General features: G+C 38.9%; 1 protein-coding gene across 1 annotated transcript in view; it reads right to left on the minus strand.

Annotated features, from left to right (window-relative positions):
• The window catches only part of LOC137180919 (hemicentin-1-like), a 215344-nt gene that overhangs the window by 23721 nt on the left and 168250 nt on the right, over positions 1-23373 (minus strand). The window contains exon 12 of the mRNA XM_067586224.1: positions 17980-18258. Within this exon, the coding sequence (XP_067442325.1) occupies positions 17980-18258 (279 nt within the window). The remainder of the gene's footprint in view (positions 1-17979; positions 18259-23373) is intronic.

A 23373-nucleotide genomic window follows, 5' to 3' on the forward strand; every position in this document is an offset into this window, starting at 1 on the left:
TGGACAGTGTTTATGTCCTGAAGATCTTATCCAAGCAGAAAGTGCCATCATCTCTTTCAGCCAAAGACAAAGATTCAAAGAAGAGCTTCTTGTACTAGAAGCTGGTAAACATGGCGTAAAAAGAAGCTTTGCTCCAGGTGACATTGTTGTGGTGGTTGATTCTACTGCACCATGAGGCTCATGGCTAATGGGCAGAATACTGGAAACTAAACCAGATGCACAAGGACTTGTGCGCACCGTTCGACTTCAGACGAAGAGCAGCATCTTGGAAAGACCAATAACAAAGATATGTCTGCTCCAAGAAGCCGAGACCTAAACGGCAAGAAAAAAAAGAAAAAAAAAGGGAAGATTGAAGAATCAGTAAAGAAGATTAATGCCAACACATAGTACATGCATTTTTTTTGAAAATTGTATATGTAATGTATAACGGATATGGCACCTTTTTTATTATTTATTGGTAATTGTTTTGTTATATACTTAAAACAATTAGGGGCCGGTATGTAGGAGCCATTTATGTTGATTGTTGGCATGTCATTTGTTTAGTTATAACTTGCAGTATTATTTTGGACACTGGGTGGCGGTCATTAGATGCACAGGGTTGTATATTTAGGGGCATAGGTGACAGGAAACGGGAGGCACAGGCAGGTGGGGCACATACAGTTCTTATCAGATCGGGAACAGACGCACACTACAGCTGGCAGGACAGAAACCCGGTATGTTCATGACATGTACAAAGACTTCAATAAAACAACAAACTAAACAGCAGCCAACGGACTGCTAACCTAACCTACCTGTGTATTAATGGCAAACTGGAAAAACAGGGAAAGAAAGGACATTGAAAAATGAAAATTGCCATTACAAACACTGATAAACTGAACTTTATCTCGTTGCTTTCATCTCGGATGTGCGTTGCGGTGTAAATTAAAGAACATTATGGACGGTAAACCAGACGTGGCTGCCGCGGAGCAAGCGGCTGCTGCAGCTTCGGTGAAAGAGGGAAATGTTAATGAGACAGAATCTGTAAAAAGTAAACGGTCTATTACATTAACACACATTAGCTCTTGTTGCAAAGGTGGAAAGGTTACAAAATGTAAGAAAAGACAAATTAAATAAGGCTAAAAACCTAAGAAATGTAACTCAAGAGCTTATGCAGAGTGGTAATGCAAAAGAGATAAAACATACACTGGAAAAAATTGTGCTTTTGTGTGGGGAAGCCAAAGATGCTCATGTGGCTCTGTTGCCTTTAATGTCCACTGAAGAAAGTGACAAACAAAACACTTGGTTTGCTGCAAAAATGCTTGTTGAAAATGGTTTCATTTCTGAGGTTGAAAAATGGTTGGTAAATGATCATTGTGGTGAGGATGGTGATGATGTTCACCCTGATGACAGCATATCAAATGTTGCCAGTAGACATTCTCACCGAAAAAGCACATGTAGTGGTAAAAGAAGTAATAAAAGTGGCAAAACCACAGCTTCATCTCGCATTGAGGCAGAAGCAGAAAGGGCTGCACTTCCCGCGAGAGCTGCCGCTTTAAAGGAAAGGCATGCTCTAGAGGCCCAGGAAGAGCAGCTGAGAAGAAAAAGGGAGCAGCTTGAGATTGATGCTGAAATAGCTGCATCCACTGCAAAGCTAGCAGTTTTTCAAGCTGCCTCAGAATGTTCCAGTAACTCACAAGCACCTTCTGATGGAATGAATTCTTACTTGCAAAGGAATGAAGAACAAAACCTAAATTCCAAAGGACTCAATCCTGCAGCAAACTCATTTAAACCATACACGTGGAGTGCAATGCCACAAAGCAGCTTCTCAGTAGCCCAAAAGGATTCAAGTGCACTGAACGCACACTCTGAGGGAAAAACACATCAGGAGACAAAGTGGGAAAAGGAAACAGAAACATCTGGAACATTGCAGTATGGAGATACACAACAAAACCTCTCTCTGCCAGTCAACAATGTGCAGCCTGCATCAGTGGAGCAACAGCATTTATATTCTGTACCAGTACAAGGAGACCTGTGCACCATAATGCAATGACAAAATGAAATCACAGCAGCTCTGGTTCAACAACAGCGCTTAATGTCTTTGCCTTCTCGAGACATTCCAGCATTCGATGGCGATCCTCTTCAGTATAAAACCTTCATAAGAGCTTTTGAACATAGTGTGGAATCAAAGGCTAGCAAAGCTGACTGCCTTTATTTTTTGAGGCAATTTACAAGAGGGCAGCCCAGAGAATTGGTGAGGAGTTGTCAGCACATGATTCCTGACAGAGGTTATTAGCTGGCTAAAGAGCTTCTCCAAGAACACTTTGGAAGCCAATATAGGATTGGTGCAGCCTACATGGAGAAGGCTTTGGCTTGGCCTGCAGTGAAGGCAGAGGATGTGGGAGCACTGCAAACTTTTTCTCTATTTCTGCGAAGTTGTTGCAATGTAATGGAGGAACTTCAATATGTGCAGGAGCTGGACATGCCAACTAACATGAGAGCAATCATGACAATATTGCCATTTAAGTACAGAGAAAAATGGAGAATACAGGCACATGAAATACTGGAGAGGTACAATCGCAGAGCTTGCTTTAAAGATTTGGTCTCATTTATCGAACGCCAAGTTAAGATCATTTCTGATCCACTTTTTGGGGACATCCAAGACACAATAAGTGGTTTGCCTGCAGTAAAGAGTGTTAACAAGATCAAGCCACATTCAAAGTTCAGCAAGGTCAGAGGTAACAGCTTTGCCACAGTTACTGTAAGTGATGCAGCCAAGGGATGTGGAACTCCAAGCTCAGTCCCACAAAGGCTGGACTTAAAGGGAATCATTCAAGAAGCATGTGTTTGCTGCTCTCAGTTTCACAGACTGGAAGAGTGTCCAAAACTGAAAGGGAAGAAGCATTGGAACAAAATTGACTTTTTGAAGGAAAAGGGGATGTGTTTTGGCTGCCTGGGTAGTGGACACAGGAGCAAGGATTGCGACAGGCGCTTAACTTACAAAGATTGTAGTCAGAACCATCCTACAGTGCTTCATATCTCTGGAAAGATAAGAGCCATCACAGGAAGTGAACACACTAAGGGCACAGCACATGTTAAATCACCTGCATCAGAAACTTGTGGACATACAGAGGCCGGAAAGGAGGATAGCATTTTGTCTATCTTGCCAGTTCAGGTTAAATCCATCAGGGGAAGCAAGATAATACAAACATATGCGTTCCTGGATCCTGGGAGTACGGCTACTTTCTGCTCAGAACATCTTATGCAATGGCTGAACATTACTGGTAGGAAAACCAGTTTCCTTTTGCGCACTATGGGACAGGAAAGGGTTGTTTCAACTAGCACCCTGAATGGTTTGGAGGTAGCTGGTCTTGGCAGTAACAGCTTCTACAGTCTCCCAGAAGTACTCACACAAAATAAAATGCCTGTGACCACCAGTAACATTATCACACAGGGAGAATTGCAGAAATGGCCATATCTCTCGGATGCACTGATCCCATGCATTGATGCAACAGGTCAACACCTGTTGATTGGCACTAACGCCCCTAAGGTATTGGAACCATGGGAGGTCATCAACAGCAGAGAGAATGGCCCATATGCAATACGAACTGTACTTGGCTGGGTAGTTAATGGTCCCCTTCGAGATGGAGAGAGCAGCAGGCCTAAAACAGGATTCTCGGTGGCTGCTGTCAATAGGATTTCTGTCTGTAAGCTGGAGGAAATGCTGAGCAACCATTACAGTCATGACTTCAATGAGCGAAGTTCAGAGGAACAAGGAGTGTCGAGAGAAGATATTAGATTCATAAAGATGATGGATGAGTCAACACAGCTGCAGGATGGACATTACAGCTTGAAAATGCCCTTCAGAAAGGGCTAGGTTTCGCTTCCTAATAACCTTTCTATGGTTAAGCAAAGGCTGCTGGGATTAAAGGGGAAGTTCAGGAAAGATGAACTATTCCACAAGGAATATACCAGCTTCTTCACTGATGTAATTAAGAACGGCTATGCAGAGAAAGTGCCTCAACATCAGCTGGAAGGTGAAAATGGAAAGCTCTGGTATATACCCCATCATGGTGTACGCCATCCCAAAAAGGGTACATTGCGTGTTGTGTTTGACTGTTCAGCTGAGTTTAAGGGAACTTCACTCAACAGCCAGCTGCTACAAGGCCCAAACCTCACTAGTTCACTGTTGGGTGTTCTAACCAGATTCAGACAGGAGCCAGTGACATTTATGGGAGACATTAAATCTATATTTTACCAAGTTAGGGTGGCTGAAGAGGACAAAGACTTCCTGCGCTTCTTGTGGTGGCCTGAGGGCAATGTGAACCAAGAGATTGAAGAATTTCGAATGGCAGTTCATTTGTTCGGGGCTGTCTCTTCCCCAAGTTGTGCCAGTCATGCACTCAGGAGAACTGCAGAGGATAATCGGGCTAATTTCTCACTAGAAGTTGTGGAAACAGTCAAAAGAAACTTTTATGTTTGAAGAGCTCGCGCTCAGACAAGGAGACAGTTGCCATGGTTCAAGCTCTCACTGAAATCTGCCAAAAGGGAGGCTTCACTTTGACAAAGTGGATCAGTAATAGCCGGGCAGTACTGCAAACCATTGAAGAGGAGCATAGAGTGAAAGACTTGAAAGAACTGGATCTGGATCTGAGCTTCCAGTCGAACAAGCTCTTGGGCTGCAATGGTGTGTGGAGTGAGACGCATTCAAATTCAAAATGGCAATGAAAGAACAACCACAGAGCAGGCGAGGAATGTTGTCCATAATCAGCTCGGTTTATGATCCTCTGGGTTTTCTTGCCCCAGTAACCCTCCCAGCCAAAGTCATGCTGCATGAGCTCTGTCGGAGACGTTGTGGAAGGGACGACAACATACCTGCAGACATAGGCCATCAGTGGAGAACGTGGCTGGAAGACCTGAAAAGGTTGGCAGCATTCAAAGTTGAAAGATGCATTAAGCCCAAAGACTTTGGACAGCCCATTAAGGCACAGCTGCACAACTTCTCTGATGCTAGTCAGGATGGATTCGGTACTGTTACTTACCTCAGGATTGAAAACTGTAAGATGGTCCATGTTTCTTTCCTGTTGGGTAAGGCAAGAGTTACCCCTCTAAAACCGATAACCATTCCCCGTCTGGAGCTTGTGGCTGCTGTTCTGGCTGTGCGGATAGATCAGATGTTGAGAGCGGAGTTGGAGCTGCCACTGGATCAGTCAACTTTCTGGACGGACAGCACTGCAGTGCTTAAGTACATAAAAAATGAGGATAAGCGTTTCCACATATTTGTATCAAATAGGGTAACAACTATTAGAGATGCAACTCAAGTCTCTCAGTGGAGGTATGTTAATACCAAAGACAACCCTGCAGACTATGCAGGGTTTGTTTATGAATGGGGGTAGCTGGATTGAGGGCCCGAAGTTTCTCCTTGACCCAGAAAAGAATTGGCCTGCAGACATCACAGAGGTCACAATTGCAGATGATGATTTGGAGGTCAAAAGAGAAGCGACAGTAAACACCATCATTACTCAGGGCTCTCCGACTGCTACAGATCAGCTCTTATCATACTTTTCGGATTGGAGGAGACTCAAAGTGGCGGTGGCATGGTTTCTCAAATGGAAGAGAATTCTGCTGCAGTTGAAACAAAAGAGAAAGGACTTACATGCTCTTGAGCTCCACAGAAAGGAGGCAGGTGGATCATCTCTCAATGTGTCGCTGGAGATGGAGAGGGCCAAAAGAGCCATTGAAAGCCAGATGTTGTTAGCTGAGGATCTCTTAGATGCTGAAATGGCCGTCATTCGCTACAGTCAACAAAAGAGGTTCAAGGAAGAAATCACTGCCCTATTAGCTGGAAAATCTGTGTCTAGAGACAGTTCTGTGTACAAGCTTGATCCACGTTTGCAGGATGGATTTTTGGGAGTAGGGGGACGATTGAGTAAGGCTGCTTTGCCAGAAGAGACTAAGCATCCACTCATTCTGTCAAAAGATCAATACATCTCCATGCTCATATTGAGGCATATTCACCAACAGGTGGGTCATGGTGGAAGAAATCACACTCTGTCAAAGCTGCGCAACAAGTTTTGGATAACAAATTCCAATGCAGCTGTGAGGAAAATCATATCACAATGTGGCTTCTGCAGGCGACATAAGGGAAGAGTAGGCGAGCAAAAAATGGCAGACCTACCGAAGGAAAGGCTTCTTCCTGATCTCCCTCCCTTTACAAATGTCGGAGTAGATTACTTCGGGCCTTTGGAAGTAAAGAGAGGTCGAAGTCTCTGTAAACGTTATGGTGTCATCTTTACCTGTCTTGCAAGCAGAGCCATTCATCTGGAAGTAGCTCCATCCCTGGACACTGATGCATGTATTAATGCTATTTGAAGGTTCATCAGTCGAAGAGGACAAGTGTCCAGTATGCGTTCAGACAATGGAACCAATTTTGTGGGAGCAGAGAAAGAGCTGAGGGAAGCGCTCTCATCATTAAATCACAACCGGATACAGGGAGTTCTGTTGCAAGATAGCATCCAGTGGAACTTTAACCCACCTTCAGCATCACACCATGGTGGTGTCAGGGAACGTGCTATCCAGATGGTGAGGAAAGTTCTCACTGCTGTGCTGCACTTGCAAACTCTGGATGATGATGGTCTTCATACAGTCCTGTGTGAGGTTGAGTCTATATTGAATGGTCATCCCCTCACCAAGCTCTCAGATGATCCTAATGACCTCGAGCCTCTCACTCCTAACCACATTCTTCTGATGAAAGGGAAACCAGTCATGTCACCTGGACTTTTTAACAAGGATGATGTATATGTGAAAAGGAGATGGCGACAAGTTCAGTACATTGCAGATCTATTTTGGAAAAGACGGGTACGGGAATATCTCCCTCTGCTGCAAGAACGCCAGAAATGGAATCAGAAAAGAAGAAACTTAATTCCTGGAGACATTGTTGTTGTAATGGATTCTGCTGCTCCTCGTGGATCTTGGCTTCTGGGCAGAATTTTGGAAACTTTCCCAGACAAAAAAGGGTTAGTACGCTCTGTGCGTCTCCAGACGAAGAAAAACATTTTGGAAAGACCTGTCAGTAAGCTTTGCTTGTTGCAGGAAGCCACAAGCAATTAGGGATGAGGTATAGTGACCTCCGCAAAAAAAAAGGGGTTATGTTTACAAATGTTTGAATTTTCTTTTTTTTTGTTTTGTTGTTGTTTGGGTTCACTTTTATATACATGTCGCTCAAGTTATGGCTCTATTTGTTTACACGTGAAGGTAATTGTAATGTCTGTGGCCATTCAATTAGGGGCCGGCATGTTAGAGCCATTTGTATCTATGACTGTGTTAAGGTCATTCCCTGGTTGCCACAGTAGGTGGCGTATTGGACAGCAGCATATGGAAATGTATATGTAGAGGAAGAGGCAATTACTCCTTAAGTGTGCTGCTTACCGGGAGAAGCACACAGTTTTTTGACCGCCGTTTAGAGGCTAATCTTTAAGCCTTTTTGTTGTTTTCATGCAAGTTATAGATATAAGTGTATGCATAGCAAATGCTTTATTGGTGCACGTTGATAAATAAACACATGACGACGCATTAATTACATGTCCCGGTAACAGCCCCTCACTGTGGCTTAGGTTTTTTTGTTTTGTCGAAATCAAGTCACTACAACTGCTGTCTCATTTATTATATATAAGCACAATGATTTAATGTGCAGGAATTAGTGACTATCATCCACAATCCAGACAAAAACCTGAGGAGCAGATCTACATTTATTTGTCCTCTGATCTGTGAGACAAAGCAACATTTACTCACATCTGACAAGCTGCATATTCAGTGTTTATAATCTTCACCCTCTAGATTCAGTTGACTGGAGGATGCAAAGACAACAGTATTCAGTATTGCAATATATAACCAATCAAACAATAAATACTCATAAATAGCATATTAAAAAACAATAAATACATACATGGAAATAAATAATGCATGAGAACAAATAATCTGTTTTAGAATATATTAAAGTCATAAACTACAAAATCATAGCCTACTAGTTTTAAGTGAGGTTAAAAATATGTCTGAGTAGTAAGAGAAAACGAAAATCAAATATATAATAAAATGGAAAACTTGAGCCTTGGGGCATTGCTCACCAGTTTCTTCAGTTGTTCAAAGCTGTGTTGCTGCTGCTTCCTGCTGTCACACAACATCTCCCTCCAAGAGCTTTCTGAGTGGTGAACTCACATCAGGCAGGTTCAGGATGAACTATGAGAGGTACCGCACCATGCCGAAGAACCTCATCAGTGCAGCTTTGTCATGTGGTCGTGGCATGTCCATTACTGCTTTGACCTTTTCTTGGTCTGGTTTCAGGCCCTCTGAACTCAGAATGTGTCCAATATATTTAATCTCTGTCATTCCAATCTTGCGTTGTCTTTGTTCAGCTGGAGATTGATGTTCCTTATTCAGTCAAGAAGCTGTCTCTGCCTTTTTGTCTCGTTGTTCCTTATCTGCACCCACATCTGAATGTCCATCAATGACATTCACAACTCCGTCCAAGTCCTCCAGGTTCTGAGCAATGCATTTCTGGAAAACCTCCAGAGCTGATGAGACACCAAAGTGCAGCTGTTTGCATCACTGCAGCTTTGTCACTGAAAGGCGGTGCCCTACCAAATGGTGTGTTAAAGGTACATAACTTAGAACTGTCCTCATCTAGTTGTATTTGCCAGAATGGTTTGTGTCCAATATAGAAACGAACTTTGCATTTGGTATCTCTGCCACATCCTCCTCTACTGTCTGCAGGTGATAATGTTCCCTCTTTGTGGCTTTGTTGATGTCTTGGGGATTAATGCAGATTCTTGTTTTTTTGTTTGGCTTTTGGACACTGACCAAGCTGTTAACCCAGTCAATGGGTTCTGTGTGTTTTTCAACCGAGTTTCTTCACCCTTTACAGTTCACTTATGATTTTATCTTTCAGTGCTAAACACACTTTTCTGGGTGCGTAAATAACTGGAGCTCCTGCTGGATCAATCTGAATGTGATTCTGTCCAGGTCCACACCTCAACCCTGTGAACACATCTCTGTATTCCCTCAAGATGTCTGTTTCCTCTTCCCTGTTCAACTTGTAGAGTCTTCTTATTAGTCCCATTTGTGTGCAGGAATCTCCTCCTAAGATAGCAGGGAAGTTTTTCTATTATCTAGAATTTCAACTCATGCGCTTCAGTATTGTACTCACATTTCAGCTTTGCCATGCCCAATGGCACCACCTTGTGGCGGGAATACGTCACCAACTTGGAGCTGGACTCCAGTAATGGTGCATCTATTTCAGCCTCTTTTCAAAAGGTTGTAAGACATAACACGTTGCAATCATTGATTGTATAAAAGATGGACGTCATGACAGCTCCCCAAAACATCTCGACCACCCCCTGGTGGCTGGCTGCAGTATAGGTCATAAGTCCCGCCCCCTCCATGTTAGTGGATGGGGCATGAGCCAAACTAAAAAATCAAAGTACACATCACATACATTTTTCCCAAAAATGGTTTCCGTCATTTACATCATTGTTACATAATGATTGATGTCTGTGACGGCCGCTGTTAAACCTCCATCAGGTGGCAGGACGGTTGAGGGGGCGTGTCCCGCAGGCTGTCATCCCGCCGCCTGACTATACTGTGCAGACTTTGACCCCAAATGACGTCACACAAGCGGCAGGAAGTGGAGATGCGTCGTCCATATTTATATACAGCCAGTGGTTGCCATCTACACTAGTATCTGACCTGAATGTGAACTTTTGTCCATTGACTTTGAGGACTTCAGTCCATTTTTTCTGTTTTGTTTCTATCGTAGCTTCCTTTTCAATCTGAGTCTGTTTTTTTCTTTCCACTCTTCTTTGACTCAAAAGCTCCAATAAACATTTCATTTTCTTTTCGTTCAATTTCATTAACACCTTTCTCCATTTTCTGAAAGCTTTCCTTCAGCTTGCAACCACTGCCTTTTTTGAAGATGAACTATAAGATAACTCTAACATGTGAGCGCTGTAGACTGTCCGGGTGTTGCACTGCCCTCGCGGTGGAGTTCTGCCTTTTTCATTCTGTCAACATCACATTATTTCCTGTAGCAAATCTGTGGCCTAATCTTGTGAATCAGTGGACACTGGGAGTGGATGGAACTTATTGGTTCAGCAGGTGCGAGTGAGTGACTGGATGACTTGATACTCAGCTGTCAACTTGATTTGAGAAGCTCTGACTCACACTTACTGATGCACTAACTCGTAAATAGCTCTGAAACAGGTTGAGTGTTTCCTCTCAGCTGTTGGCAGTCAATGGAGCTAGTGTGTGTTAAACAAAACAATTGTGTATCAGGTCTTTATAATGAGATGAACATGGAAGTTTAATTTTCCTAAACCAAAAATCACATGCATGCTGTATCCCACTGCATCAACCTTCATCAAACCTTCCAACACGCCATGAGCTAGCTTGCTTCACTTGTTTACATGGAATGTTGTGTTAGCCAGCTAGCTAGCTAATTATCAAGGCAAGCTTAAATTAATGTCCCAATGCAAATATTAAATTAGCCTATAAATCTAAATATTGAACCATCAAACACTTCTATTCAAATCACCAACATTCCCCAAGAGAAACATTTCATTTGTACTAGTCAGGGCCGAGTTGTAGGCTGTAATCATTAGACGAGTGTTTGTTCACCGGTGGTGGATTCACCAGGCTTTGAATGACTGACTCAGTGAGTGATTCATACTAAAAAGAATCAAACCTAGCATCTCTGATGTTTACTGAATGTTTATCCTACCTCATTATTGCATGTCATTCAGCAGGTAACTAACTTAACAGCACCTCCAGAGCTTAAACTCTAGTTACTTCTTATCACAACAGGTACATAACATAACGTGTTTTATCTGACCAGAACAGGTCTGTGTCAATAACAGTAGTTTAGCTTCAACCATAAATGAAGCAGGCCACTGTTTATTGTTTGTGGATTACTAATAAAAATTATGACATCTGCCCTCAGATACAACCATAAAACTGTTTTATACAAACAAAAACATGCAAAAACATGTTTTCACCATGTCTGTACAGCGTCATCCCCCCGAAAAACAGTGCTGAAAAAATCTGGCCCATGGTTAATGGTTAGTAACTTAATTGGTGACATCTGTTGTATATTAACTACTGTGACTCTGCAGAAGAACAGAACAAATTATACATGAAAATACTGATCAGTGCTCACACTAACATTTAATGTGTAGTGTAGTGCTGTAAAACAGCTACAGGTCCTCAAATCCAACCGTAGCCTTCACCTCCTCTTTTACTGTGATTGCAGAAATCTGTACTCGTCATGATACACAACAAACAAAACCTTTTCAGTTTGACAGAGAATGAAAGTGATTTAGCAGTAAAATGGGGTATTTCTTGTCAGCTGATCCATGGTATAAATGTCTTCACCTGCTCACTTTTACTTTTTTATACTGTATATAAGAAGGTTGAACAAAACGTATTATTAAATGTAGGAGTAAAAACAAATCTTCTGTGATTAGACTTCTCGGCAAAGTTAGTCTTGTAAAGGTCAAAGTACGTGTCACTGCAGTCACATGATGATGTTTCAGAGGACAAAACAAATAAATCCTCACTTTCCTTTTTGGAAATTTAGAGTCAACTGAATATTGGCACTGATTATCAGCTATGAACAGTTTACATAAAAAAACAGAGATTATCTGCCTTCAAATCCCCAAAACAAGGCACATTTCTTTGTATAACACCTTTAAACAAGGCAATTCAAAGTGCTTTACATAAAACATCTGCAGTCATATTGGTGATTGATATTGATTGATATTGTTTTAAGACAAGAAATGTAAGAAATTTGTGAACCTATGCTTTAAGTAAAGTGTAATAAGTTGGAGGGGAAAGTGTCCTGTTGATCAGAGAAAAGACATCCAGCAACTTGCCGCCAAAAGCAGGTAAGACCACAAAACTGCAGGATCCGTTCACACAGAGAGAAAAGACACCTGACTTCACGTTTAAGGGGTTAAGATGCCGACCTTAAACCACAGACAACACAGGTTCTATCACTAATCACTATCTAATAAATGCATAAAATGACTGTATTCTACACTGTCAGGAATAAAAAAACATCTACCTACACAATAAATTTTTAGCTATATTCATCATTTATCAGGCTGGTCAACTGTCTGTTTGTTAGAAACAGTTTTAAATACTTTGTATCTGCTTCATAGTTTCATTCAGAGTGTTTTTATCCTCAAAGTCTTCATCAAAATCAGATGTTGTGTGTAAAAATCCAGCCAATACAGTATCATCACTTTTCTTTCTCTTATCAGACAGAAACATTCAAAACAGTCACAACATACAGTTCCATATTTTTCATGTTTTATTCAAATGTTTGAACAGAAATGATAAAGTACTGCTGGAAATTACATGATACCCTGCAAGTGCATCATCATTTAACATGAACATACATGAACTTTCAGCACAATTCAAATAAAAAGCACAGTCAATAGTTTATAGGTTGTGTTTCTATGCAGGTTCATGTCATTTATCTATGAACTATAATGTTCTCAACAACAGTCCAGTGGATGGTTTTATAGTTGTACTTCAGCTTGACATTAAACCACTTTATGAATGAGATCAGTCTATTGTACATGAACAACAGAGCCAGAATAAAACTGAATAAATACTAAAATAAAACAATAAAAACACAACAGAGCAAAGAATCAGAGAGGAAATGACTGAATCTGCTCTCAGTCTGCGTTTTCTGCTAAAGCTGCATAAGAGTGGAACTATATTCCATCAGAGTATTAAACACATACAATTAATATAACTGTCACTTAATCTTATCACCAGACAGAACGATGAAATTCTGCAAACACCCAAATTAATTTCTATGACGACATTTTTGAACATTTAAAGTTTCATTTTGGATATTTTTACATCTATCCTTTAGTGCCAGTTTTTGTTTTTCATTAATTATTCCAACAAAATGTTTGTGACCTTAAAACAAGTTTAAGGTCAGTAGCTGAGACTGTTCAGTTTAATCTTTCAGTTAACAGGTTTATACAGTCGTCTATTTCTATCTTTAAACCTAAAATCAGACCTCAACTTAAAAACAACTTTGGATAAATGAGAACTGGACAAAATGCCCAAACTGCTCCAAAAATGTCTTCACTCTTTGGTCTAAAACTCAAACTGATCCTCACAAAAATCAAGATACAACACAAACACACTTCAGCAGCCAGCTGTTTCAAGCTTCTCATGTTGATTATGTGGACCGGCAGCACGTCTGTCTGCAGAAGAGAAAACAAAATTTTATGAAAGAAAATCCCACAAGTTCTCCAGTTAATATTCACATGAACTGTATTGAGTCCATCTGACTGATATATTTGAATTAAAACACACGTAAGACATAATTATCTTGTTATAATGTGTTACTGTTTGTTTGTTGTTTGTGTGTTCCCTTTATTGTGTTATAATAAAAAATAAAATAAAGTATTACTTAGATTAACTGTCTTGAAATGTAAAATTCAAGCCCTCCATTTAAAATATATGAACTGATTTAATAGATCTGATGATATTTGAAACTCTGAACAATTGAAAATAGACTCATATATTTGCTATATTTATTTTTAATTTAATCAATAACAGATGAATGTAGACTTGGTGGATTTTTTATGGATGCCAACAGAAAGATAAAAACAAATGTTAAAACAATAAACATGAGATATTTATAAAGAAGAATCATTATGATTATATTGATATATTATTTAAACGTACCTGTATTACATTTTCGTATGATGCAACCCATCCATTTGAGCAAAGCTAGACCGATTATACAACCAACAACAACACCAACAAGAAGTACACCAACAAATAGTCCAGTGGGAAACCCTGCAACAGATAAAAAGAAGTTAATGTAAGACTCAGAATGTAACTGTAAATCATGTACAGACATCATAACCTACACAAAGAGAACAACTAAAGGTGTGCATACTCCTAGAATCTAAAATGATTGACAGATTAAAGCAGCAGTGAGATGACTCTCAGCAGACACAGTGATATTAGCATCGATCTTATGAGCAGTTTCCTCCTGCTCGGCTACACAGCTCAGAGGTTGGTTTTGGTCCCAGTAGTGAGGAGGGTCATGTTGTTGTAGCATCCTCCTGTTTCTGAGACGTGTTGATCCTCAGTAGGAAGGATGTTTCAATCACTGTCCTGTCGCTCCACTTTAGGCTTTTTACAGGTGACTTTTGCTACACTCCTGCCGTACCTGAGATCTGCACATGTGTGTGGAAATCTGTCCATAGTCCAGGTTTTCTACATCCTGAGCCGAGGATCACAAGTACAAGTCTATGATGGACTCTGGATGAACATCTTCACTTTATGATAGTTGTTGTCATCACTAGTATTGATAAACTTTGGTAAAACAAGATATTATCCAACCAGCTGAACATGCAGCTTAGAGGTTTATGTTTCACTGAGACATTAAGTAGCACTAGCTAGCTAACATAGACTTACACTGCTGCAGCTAAACTGCAACAACTACTGTCCAGTAATGTCAAGATTTAAATCAACAGATGCTTCTGCCTGGTGGTGAGTCGACTCTACAGCTACCGAAGCACAATGACAGCAGAGTGATACAGTCTGGTATTATGCAGCAGGAGTCTGTTGAAGCTAAATACACTTTAACTCATGAAGAAAAAGTCATTTACATTCAGTTTATGACTAAATACCTTCAGATTCTTTTTCACATGTTCATATCTGATAAATATTTAGATTTCTGGACACATTCACATATTTTAGTTCACATGTTTACTGAGATACAGTTTTACTCTCCACACACATTTGCTAATAATACAGACCCATAAAATTCTCTTTTTAACCAACAAAAGCTCACAGCAGCATTTTGTGGTTCTCTGCTGCAGCCTCATGCTTACACAACATCTATTATTGGTTGAATTAGAAACATGATAATAAATAAGTTCTGCTTGTAATCAACCAACAGTCAGTTGTAATGAATGAAGAAAGTGTTTTGAAGCTTCATTTCTACAAACATGTTTGTCATGTCTAGTATTCTCACTGCAGCACAATGACTGAAGAGAAGATTTATTCATTTCAAGTTGACATTTTACAATAATCACTGCAGTTCCAAAGCCTATATGTGTCTTCATGGTATCATATTATTACCAGGATCTATCATTGGATATATTTAGAGTTTGCTTCTAGTTTTTAGTTTGACTTCAGTTTCTAGTTAAAGGAAACATATTTTGCTCTTTGTGGTTTTCTGTTATTTATATACTGTTATCATGTTGGATGTTAAACATGGTCAAAGTTCCTAAACATCTGTTGCAGCGTCCAATCAGAATCAACCATCAACAATGTAAACATGGAAGTTATTGCAGCATCACGATCTGTAACACAACTTATGAAAATAAGATTCAAGCAGCCAAATGATAAACTGATGATAAACTAAACTGCTGATTCTCTGTAAAGGTTCAGCAGATATTACATGATTTTATTATTATTATTATTATTATTATTATTATTATTATTATTATTATTATGAAGGAATGTTTTTGTTTAGAATAGTTTTAGTGAGAGTGAAATATCAGATGATGCTACATATAAATATTTGTTATCAAATATTAAACATGTTTGTCAAAGGTACATAAACCTCTTATATTATCAGCTCTTCATTGTGTCAGAGAGAAATATTTGATCATGCTGCTGAACGGAAAATTGACCATCAAATTTATTGTAATTCTTATTTTGCAACCAACAGACACTGATGAAACATTTCACTGCAGTGTTTTTATTTATATAAGAGCAGCATTTTATGTGAGTGACGGTAGATTAAATATTATAAACAATATTATAAAACACAGCCTGCATTGAATCAACATCTTTCTTAAAACAGTTACAACAAAAACCTGAATATTAAAACCTTCATGAAAGTGGAATTCATTACAAAACTCATCAGACTTCATTAGTTTTAGTGAGGTGAACTTAATAAAGTGATTGAGTTTATATAAGTTGGTTTTCATTGTGATGGACAGTTTAGATTGATGCATTTATCTGTGTCAAAGTATCAAGAGACACACTGATCCAGTATATACTGGATTGATACCAGTTTAGATAAGTTATTAAAGTATTATTGGTTATTGCACAGACAAATCATCCTGTCATATGCACATTAAATACCATTTGTAGGCACTTGTGTTATAAAATAGTAACAATAACCTTTTATAACCCTCTGGAACTATGTACCACTTTACCTCTGAACAAAGATAAAAACATGTAGGTATATGTCACTTGTAAGTGATGAATATTAGTCTGACCTTACACAAAGTAGAATGATCCAGTCAGTTTAACACACTGAGGTTTACTGATGTAAATATATTTCTGAATAATATTCAGACTTGCAGCACATACATGCAGATGTAGAGATCAGTCATTAAAATCAGGACTCACCAGAGTTGTTTTCAGCTGTTCTGTCTTTTAAGATGCCACCAAAAAGGAAAAAGGAAAACATAATTATTCTTGTGTGATATCAACATGACAGACTGGTAACACTTTGTTACCAGGTTTATTTAACAGAACTGATTGAAAAAATAAACCACAGTCTCAGATTTCACAAAGATCCTGCCTTCACATTCAGAGTGCATGACTGCACTCTGCTACATGAAATAACTTTAAACAGAAGAGAGAAGAAGCTGATCATCACAGTCTCTGACTTCTCTATGACGTGTATTTCAGTTGGAGCAGAAGATGTAAATGACATGTTCAACACAACACACAAACAGACGGAGACTGAATATGACTTTGTATGGTGTGTTTTTTAATCCTCACAGCACCACTAAGGGAGGTTTCTTTCTGGAGCAGCTTTGGGTTGCAGCCGACACAGATAAGAGCCACAGTGAGGTTCAACCTGTAGGAAGACGTTCTGGGATCAACTGAAAGAGGTTTTATTTCTGATAATCAAGACCGCTGGTGAGTCTGTGTCTGTTGGGAAAAGGGAGGTTCTGTTTGCTTAAAGCTTCAGAGACCGAGGTGCTGATTTACAGATTGTGTTCACATGTTTTCACTTATTAAGTCTCAAATTATCACCACTGAAGTACACATTCTATGTATTGTACTTTCACTTTATTTGATCTCATTTTTATTAATGTTATCAAGTAGCTTTTATTTTTCATTTTATGTTACATTAATGTTTTTTACATGTTTTTATGTTCTTTTCATGTGAAGCACTTGGTGCATTAATTTATTTGGTTGTAAATCACTTTGAGCTGCAGATGATACTATATAACATAAATAACTGAGTCATTTAGTTTAATGTTATTATTGATGTATCTTTTTTTAAATACAGTTTAACTTAAAGTGAATCACATCAATTTAATCTGTCAATTAAAATCTGTGATGTTGAGTGATTCATGTTATCACTCATCATAGTTTAACAAGTGGAGTTCACCCACTATAACTCCAGTTTAACCAGTGTCAGGTCAAATAATGACCTGTTACCTCTTCTACTCACTCTAAGCCAGTGAGAGAAGAAGTGGTGACCAGATGTGATATAGTATATTATAGTGTGAGATGGAATAACTTGTGTTTTCATACTGTGAGTTTCAGACTGAACACAAAGTTCATTTGACTGCTGGAGTGTTTTTACAGTCTGTGTTTATTCAGCACAAAAACTTATTGTACTGAACATACAGACGTTTACTATAACTGGCTGAGAATGTACACACTTACTGTGTGTGTGTGTGTGTGTGTGTGTGTGTGTCTTTGTTATTTCCTCCAGACTCTCTCACTCTCCCTCTTATCTCTGCACATTACTGAAGTGGAGTCACAGAGCTTCAGTGTAAGTGTGAAGTTTTCACTCAGTTTAAAATGTTTTCAACTTGCTTTGAGTTCATTCACTTTGTGTTCAGTCTGAGCACACATTGAAACGTATTCAGAACTAAAAACATGTTAATAATTAAAATCATTTGAATATTAAAATATGATTAAGAAGAAACTCACCAGAGATATACACGTGTGTCTCAGCATAAGTCTGATGGCTGATTTCCTCCTGCGTAGCAACACAGCGATAGTTGTCGGTCTTGTTCACAGTAGTTTGGAGGATGACGTCGTAGCGGCCTCCTCTTTCTGACACCTTTGGTTCTTCAGCATGAAGGATGTTTCCATCACTGTCCTGCCAGTGTAATTTAGGTTTTGGAAAAGCACCTCGAACTTTACATTGAAGCAGCGCCCAGTTCACTGTTTGATGAAGTGATGTGACATATGGCTCTGGAGCTGCACCTGTGAACAAAGTATAAAACAATAACTTGTAAAGAACAATTACAGGATCAGACATGAACTGTAATACTGGGATGTTTTGTTCAACCTGTCTCTGCTTGTATATGATCATATTTCAGAGGAAAAACAGAGAAACAGTGAAATAGAAAAGCACATCAGCCTTAACTACACATCTCAGGAATGTTTGATAGAACATATTTCAAACAAGTTTCAACTAAATATTTGGTAACTTATCACCACTGCAAACACTATTTCTGACTCATATCATGACAGAGACACATACAGTGAAGAAGTTTGAACAAAACTTGAATTTCTGCTCAGTTTCTTGAGCCACAAAAATAAAAATGAAATCAGGTGTAATTTGTTGTCTGAGATGTAGACAGTATTTTCTATCACACTAAAGTCATATAAACATTGTTATAAAATATGAATCATAGGTTCTTGTAAAGCATGTTTGAGCCTTTGTGTTATCAGAGTTTAATTGTGTCAGTGAGAAACATTTGATCAACAGTCTCAAGCTGCCAGAATGAAAAACTGACCATCAGATTAGTTGTAGTTCTTCTTTAGTAGCCGACAGCAGCTGATCAAACATTTAACTGGAGGTTTTTATTTTCTCACACAGGAAGGAGAGCATTATTGTTTTAAACTAAAAACTACAGGTTTGTTCATGTTTTATAATCTCAATTCCTCCTAAAACCTAAAATCCATTAAAATTAAGATTCAATTTTCATCAAATATTTAATATGAACCAAATGAAGCTCTAATGAGACAAGAAGTAAACCTACATTTTAATACCATATTCTTCATTTGTGTGTAAAGAGACACTTTACTGATGTCAAAGATGAGTTTACTGGTCATGAGGAGGACGACTCAGCCTGTTAAACTGTTGTTTAATGTCTTCTGAGGCTCTGGAGCAGCTTTAGTCTTTAACAATAACCAGAGTAATGTCATCAGTGTTATCTCAGCTTGGACTTCAAGACTTTGACAAAAAGTCTGTGTGAACAACTGGAGTTAAAAAATAAAGTTTAGTTTTACAGAAAATATTGTATAAATCTCAGAAAGTAAATAAATGTGAAGAAATTTATCTCCAAAGTAATTGTGCAAAACTTAAAGTGGTGTCCAAACTTTTCCAAAGCAAATGTTTATTATTAAATAAACAATAACAATGAAGTCTGAGATTCATACAATATTCTGTACGACACTAAACTAGTGATGTTACACTCGATGCAGACGACTCAATATCATATCAACCTTTCAAAGCAAATGTATCGCAGCACGACGTTTCAATGCTTCGCTTCACTACGCCAAAAATCATGTGACCACCCTGCAGACGCCTCGTTACATCACACTCGTACCTGAGAGGTGTTGTGCTGGTTTTGGATACAGGGTGTGCTTCTCAATCTGACACAATATCTTTGCTGTAAACTGTTTAAAAGTGATCTGTTTATATAAAAGTCTATAGACTTTACTGAACAACATATCAATAATGAGTCAATAACACCACCTATATTCTGACTAACTGTTTCATCACAGTCTCAGATTGAATCCATCCATACAGATGCAATACCAATAGTTGCTCTGCAGATGTCGCTATTTTGACTGAATCAAATGCTTCAGAACAATGAACCATTTTCAACACAACTGCTTCATATTGATCCAGTGCTTCAGAAATCTGTTTCCCCGATCAATACACTAAACTAATATAAAACTGTCTCATGATGCTCAGATCTCATATTCAGGTTGTGGCTACAGGTTTGAGACACTGACTAACCCTCAGATTAGCTGCAATTCTTCCATTTTAGCAAAAAAGTTTTTCATCTTAAACTCTTGATTTCTGAATCTGAATTGATCTTACATCCTAAAATCCTTTAATATTCCTCAGAGATCAGTGATCAGCTTTTCCTGATGACACATCTAAACAGTAAATAAGTTGAACAGTTTTCTTTATTACTTTAGTGTAACAGAAAACACTGCTGAGATCTCAGACAACATATTTCAAATAAGAGAATTTTAAGATGATTTTGTAGCAAAACAAACTGAGCAAAAAGTTGAAGAATAAACAAACTTTTATAAATCACTGCTCGTTCAATAATAAACCTACCAGTGTGATTATTGTGCTGAGAGAAACAGAAAGAGAGAGGTTGTTGTTTTATTTGCTGAGAAGAATATTTACACATTAATTCTACTGTGAGGAAGCTGCCAGACAGCACTTAGAAATATACAAACACCTGACTGTAACACAGACAAAAACTCACCAGTGCAAACACTATTTCCAGTAAACACATATAACACATATATAGTGTAAAGAATTTTGAATTCTTGTATAAACAGTCATTATGTAAAACTTATTGGTGTATAAATGTCTCCACTCATAAGTGATGTGAAATTAGATTCAAGTAAAAATACAAGAATGATCCCTGATCTGTTTCACAGTTATACAGATTTTCTAGTTTGTGAATGATTGAGGCCTGTAGGAGTCAAAGTTACAGCAGGTGTCAGATGTAGAGACAGTGACGTCATCATAATCAGGACTCACCTGGGATGTTTTCAGCTGTTCTGTCTTTTAACATGCCACCTAAAAGAAAAAAGAAAACATAGTTCTGTTAGAAGGTTTGTATGATATCATCAACATGGCAGACAGGTAGACTAATACTGGGAAAAACAGAACTTTGCTGCCTGTTTATTGAACAGAACTGATTGGAGGAAAAAAAGAAACCACAGTCTCAGATTTCACAAACATCCTGGTTTAAACTGGCCGCACATTCACAGACACGACTGCTTTGTGTCAGTCCCAGATGGGTTAAGGCTGGAGTTCACTTGAAATGAACTACTGTAGGTCTTACAACGTGTCATCTAAAGGTAAAAGTGTTTATAGCTGCTCTGAACTGAGTGTAAAGCCTGGCGTTATAGAGAGGGGCGAGACGTGATAATCATTTAAATGGTGATAACAGCTCACACTTTCATACAGTCTCCCCTTCAAGACATCCATGCTGTTAAAATCAGGAGTTTGAGAGAGAAGTTTCTCTTTCTTACCTCCACACACCTGGACAATCACTGCATGAAGCTGGATGTACTTAATAGGTTTAAGAAAGTTACAAAATTTATTGGACGCAGTGACACAAACTGCAATGTGTCTCAAATATCCATCATGTTTGATAAAGAGGGAATCTCTCCATACATGGTTGCAGCGCTGTGGGGACGAGGCCCTGCCAGATGTGTTTTCTGACTATTTGACTTGAGTCCATCTGAGACTCTTAAACCAGTCACATCAGTAAATAAACATTTTATAAAAACACTCACCAACACGAAGCTTAATGTGGAATATTTGTCTTGGCTGAAGATGTGGAAAGTCACAGGTGTAGTCTCCACTGTCAGCCACCTTCGTATTTCTGATGATTATGGAGGCGTTTCCTGACTTCAGTTCATCTTCAAAATGTGAGACTCGTCCTATGAACTGCTTATCTTGACCTGTATGGCCCTTATTGCTATGAATGCCTGAATCATACACAAACACCTCCTTCTGATCATCTTCCTTCCACTCAAAAAATTTAAACTCAATGCTCTCCGTGCTGTTGAGTGAACAGGGTAAAATGGCGTCACCTCCTTCTTCCACAATCACTTTGATGACATCTGGCTCTGGAGGACAAAAACATGTATTAGTCAGTATGTTTACATGCAGAATAATCAGGTTAAGACAGACATATGGAAGTTTGTTGTCAAAGCAACATATCAACTTATGTTGTAACAAGAAACTTTTCTTGTTTCTTGTCGTCTGGAACATTGTCTTCAACAAATCCTTTGCTCTGCCCTGAACATTATATTTGCACTTGTGAATATTTTACTTTGTAAATATATTTATAATTTATGTATTATTGTTATTATATATTATTATAAGTGATATTTATTATTTCTCTATTTGTTTTCATCTTTTATATTTCATGTTACTAGTCCTTATTTATCAGCATAACCTCAGGAGAACATCACACTCATTAATAAATAATAACATTTAAGTCTTTTAACTGTTTTTTCAAAATGATGATCTTCATCACTGACTACGTCATCAGACTATCTCTGTCTGTCCATCCAACACACAAATAAATATTACACCTGGTTAAAAAATTAGTGAGAGAAAGAAAGAGAAGCCAGAGAGAGCGCTGCAGATCGAAGAGGAAAACTGAACTAAACAAAGTGAAACTTAATTCACCATAACTCATCATGATCACTATGAAGTCAATAAAAAGACAGTAAGGACGAACCTCTGAACTACACAGACAGAAAACACCTGCCTGAAGCCTGAAGTCACATCTGAAATGCATCAAACTGTCAAAACTTCTTTCTATCTAAACACTGTGTGTGTGTAATTAGACACTAATAAATGATCATAAAAGAAGTATAACCTCTTCCTAACATACAGTGAGCGAACTCTAGTGGACGCAGCGCGTAAAATTATCCGACGAGCGATGTCGCAGCGCTGAGTGTTGTTCCGGGTTTTATTCCTCCAGAAACTCCGGTTCTGCCCCCGGCTCTCTCCTCCAGAGCTCCCCGGTGCTCTGTCGCCGAGCAGCGGCTCTGTTCCTCCGCTCCGTCCGGTCCTCCACACACACACTCAGCGCTTCGCTCGTAGTATATATGGACACATTTTCGCGCTGCGTCCGCTACAGTTCGCTCGCTCGCCATATGTTAGGAGGAGGTTATGCTTCTTTTATTGTCACTTATTAGTGTCTAATAATTACTCGCTCTCTCTCGCTCTCTCTCTCTCTCTCTCTCTCTCTCTCTCTCTCTCTCTCTCTCACACACACACACACACACACAAAGAGAGAGACTCGGTGGAGACAATAAACTAAAGATCTTTATATACAGTTTATTGTCGAGACCGGATCCTTAAAAGTCGAGACGGGGGACTGAGAGTCGAGTCCGAGATCATAAACGTCTCGAGTAGCTACATTCCTGATGTATAATATAATATATATAATATCTGTGCTAACATCCTGATGATTAGCACAGATCAATGTTAAATATCCCCATAACACACGTGATGTGATGTGATGACAGCATCCATCTGATTAATTATGTCCTATAATAGACCTACTCAGGGCTGATGTTAGTTTGGGAGCAGAC

Source organism: Thunnus thynnus, chromosome 4 (genome assembly GCF_963924715.1).
Source record: "Thunnus thynnus chromosome 4, fThuThy2.1, whole genome shotgun sequence".
Lineage (NCBI taxonomy): Eukaryota > Metazoa > Chordata > Actinopteri > Scombriformes > Scombridae > Thunnus > Thunnus thynnus.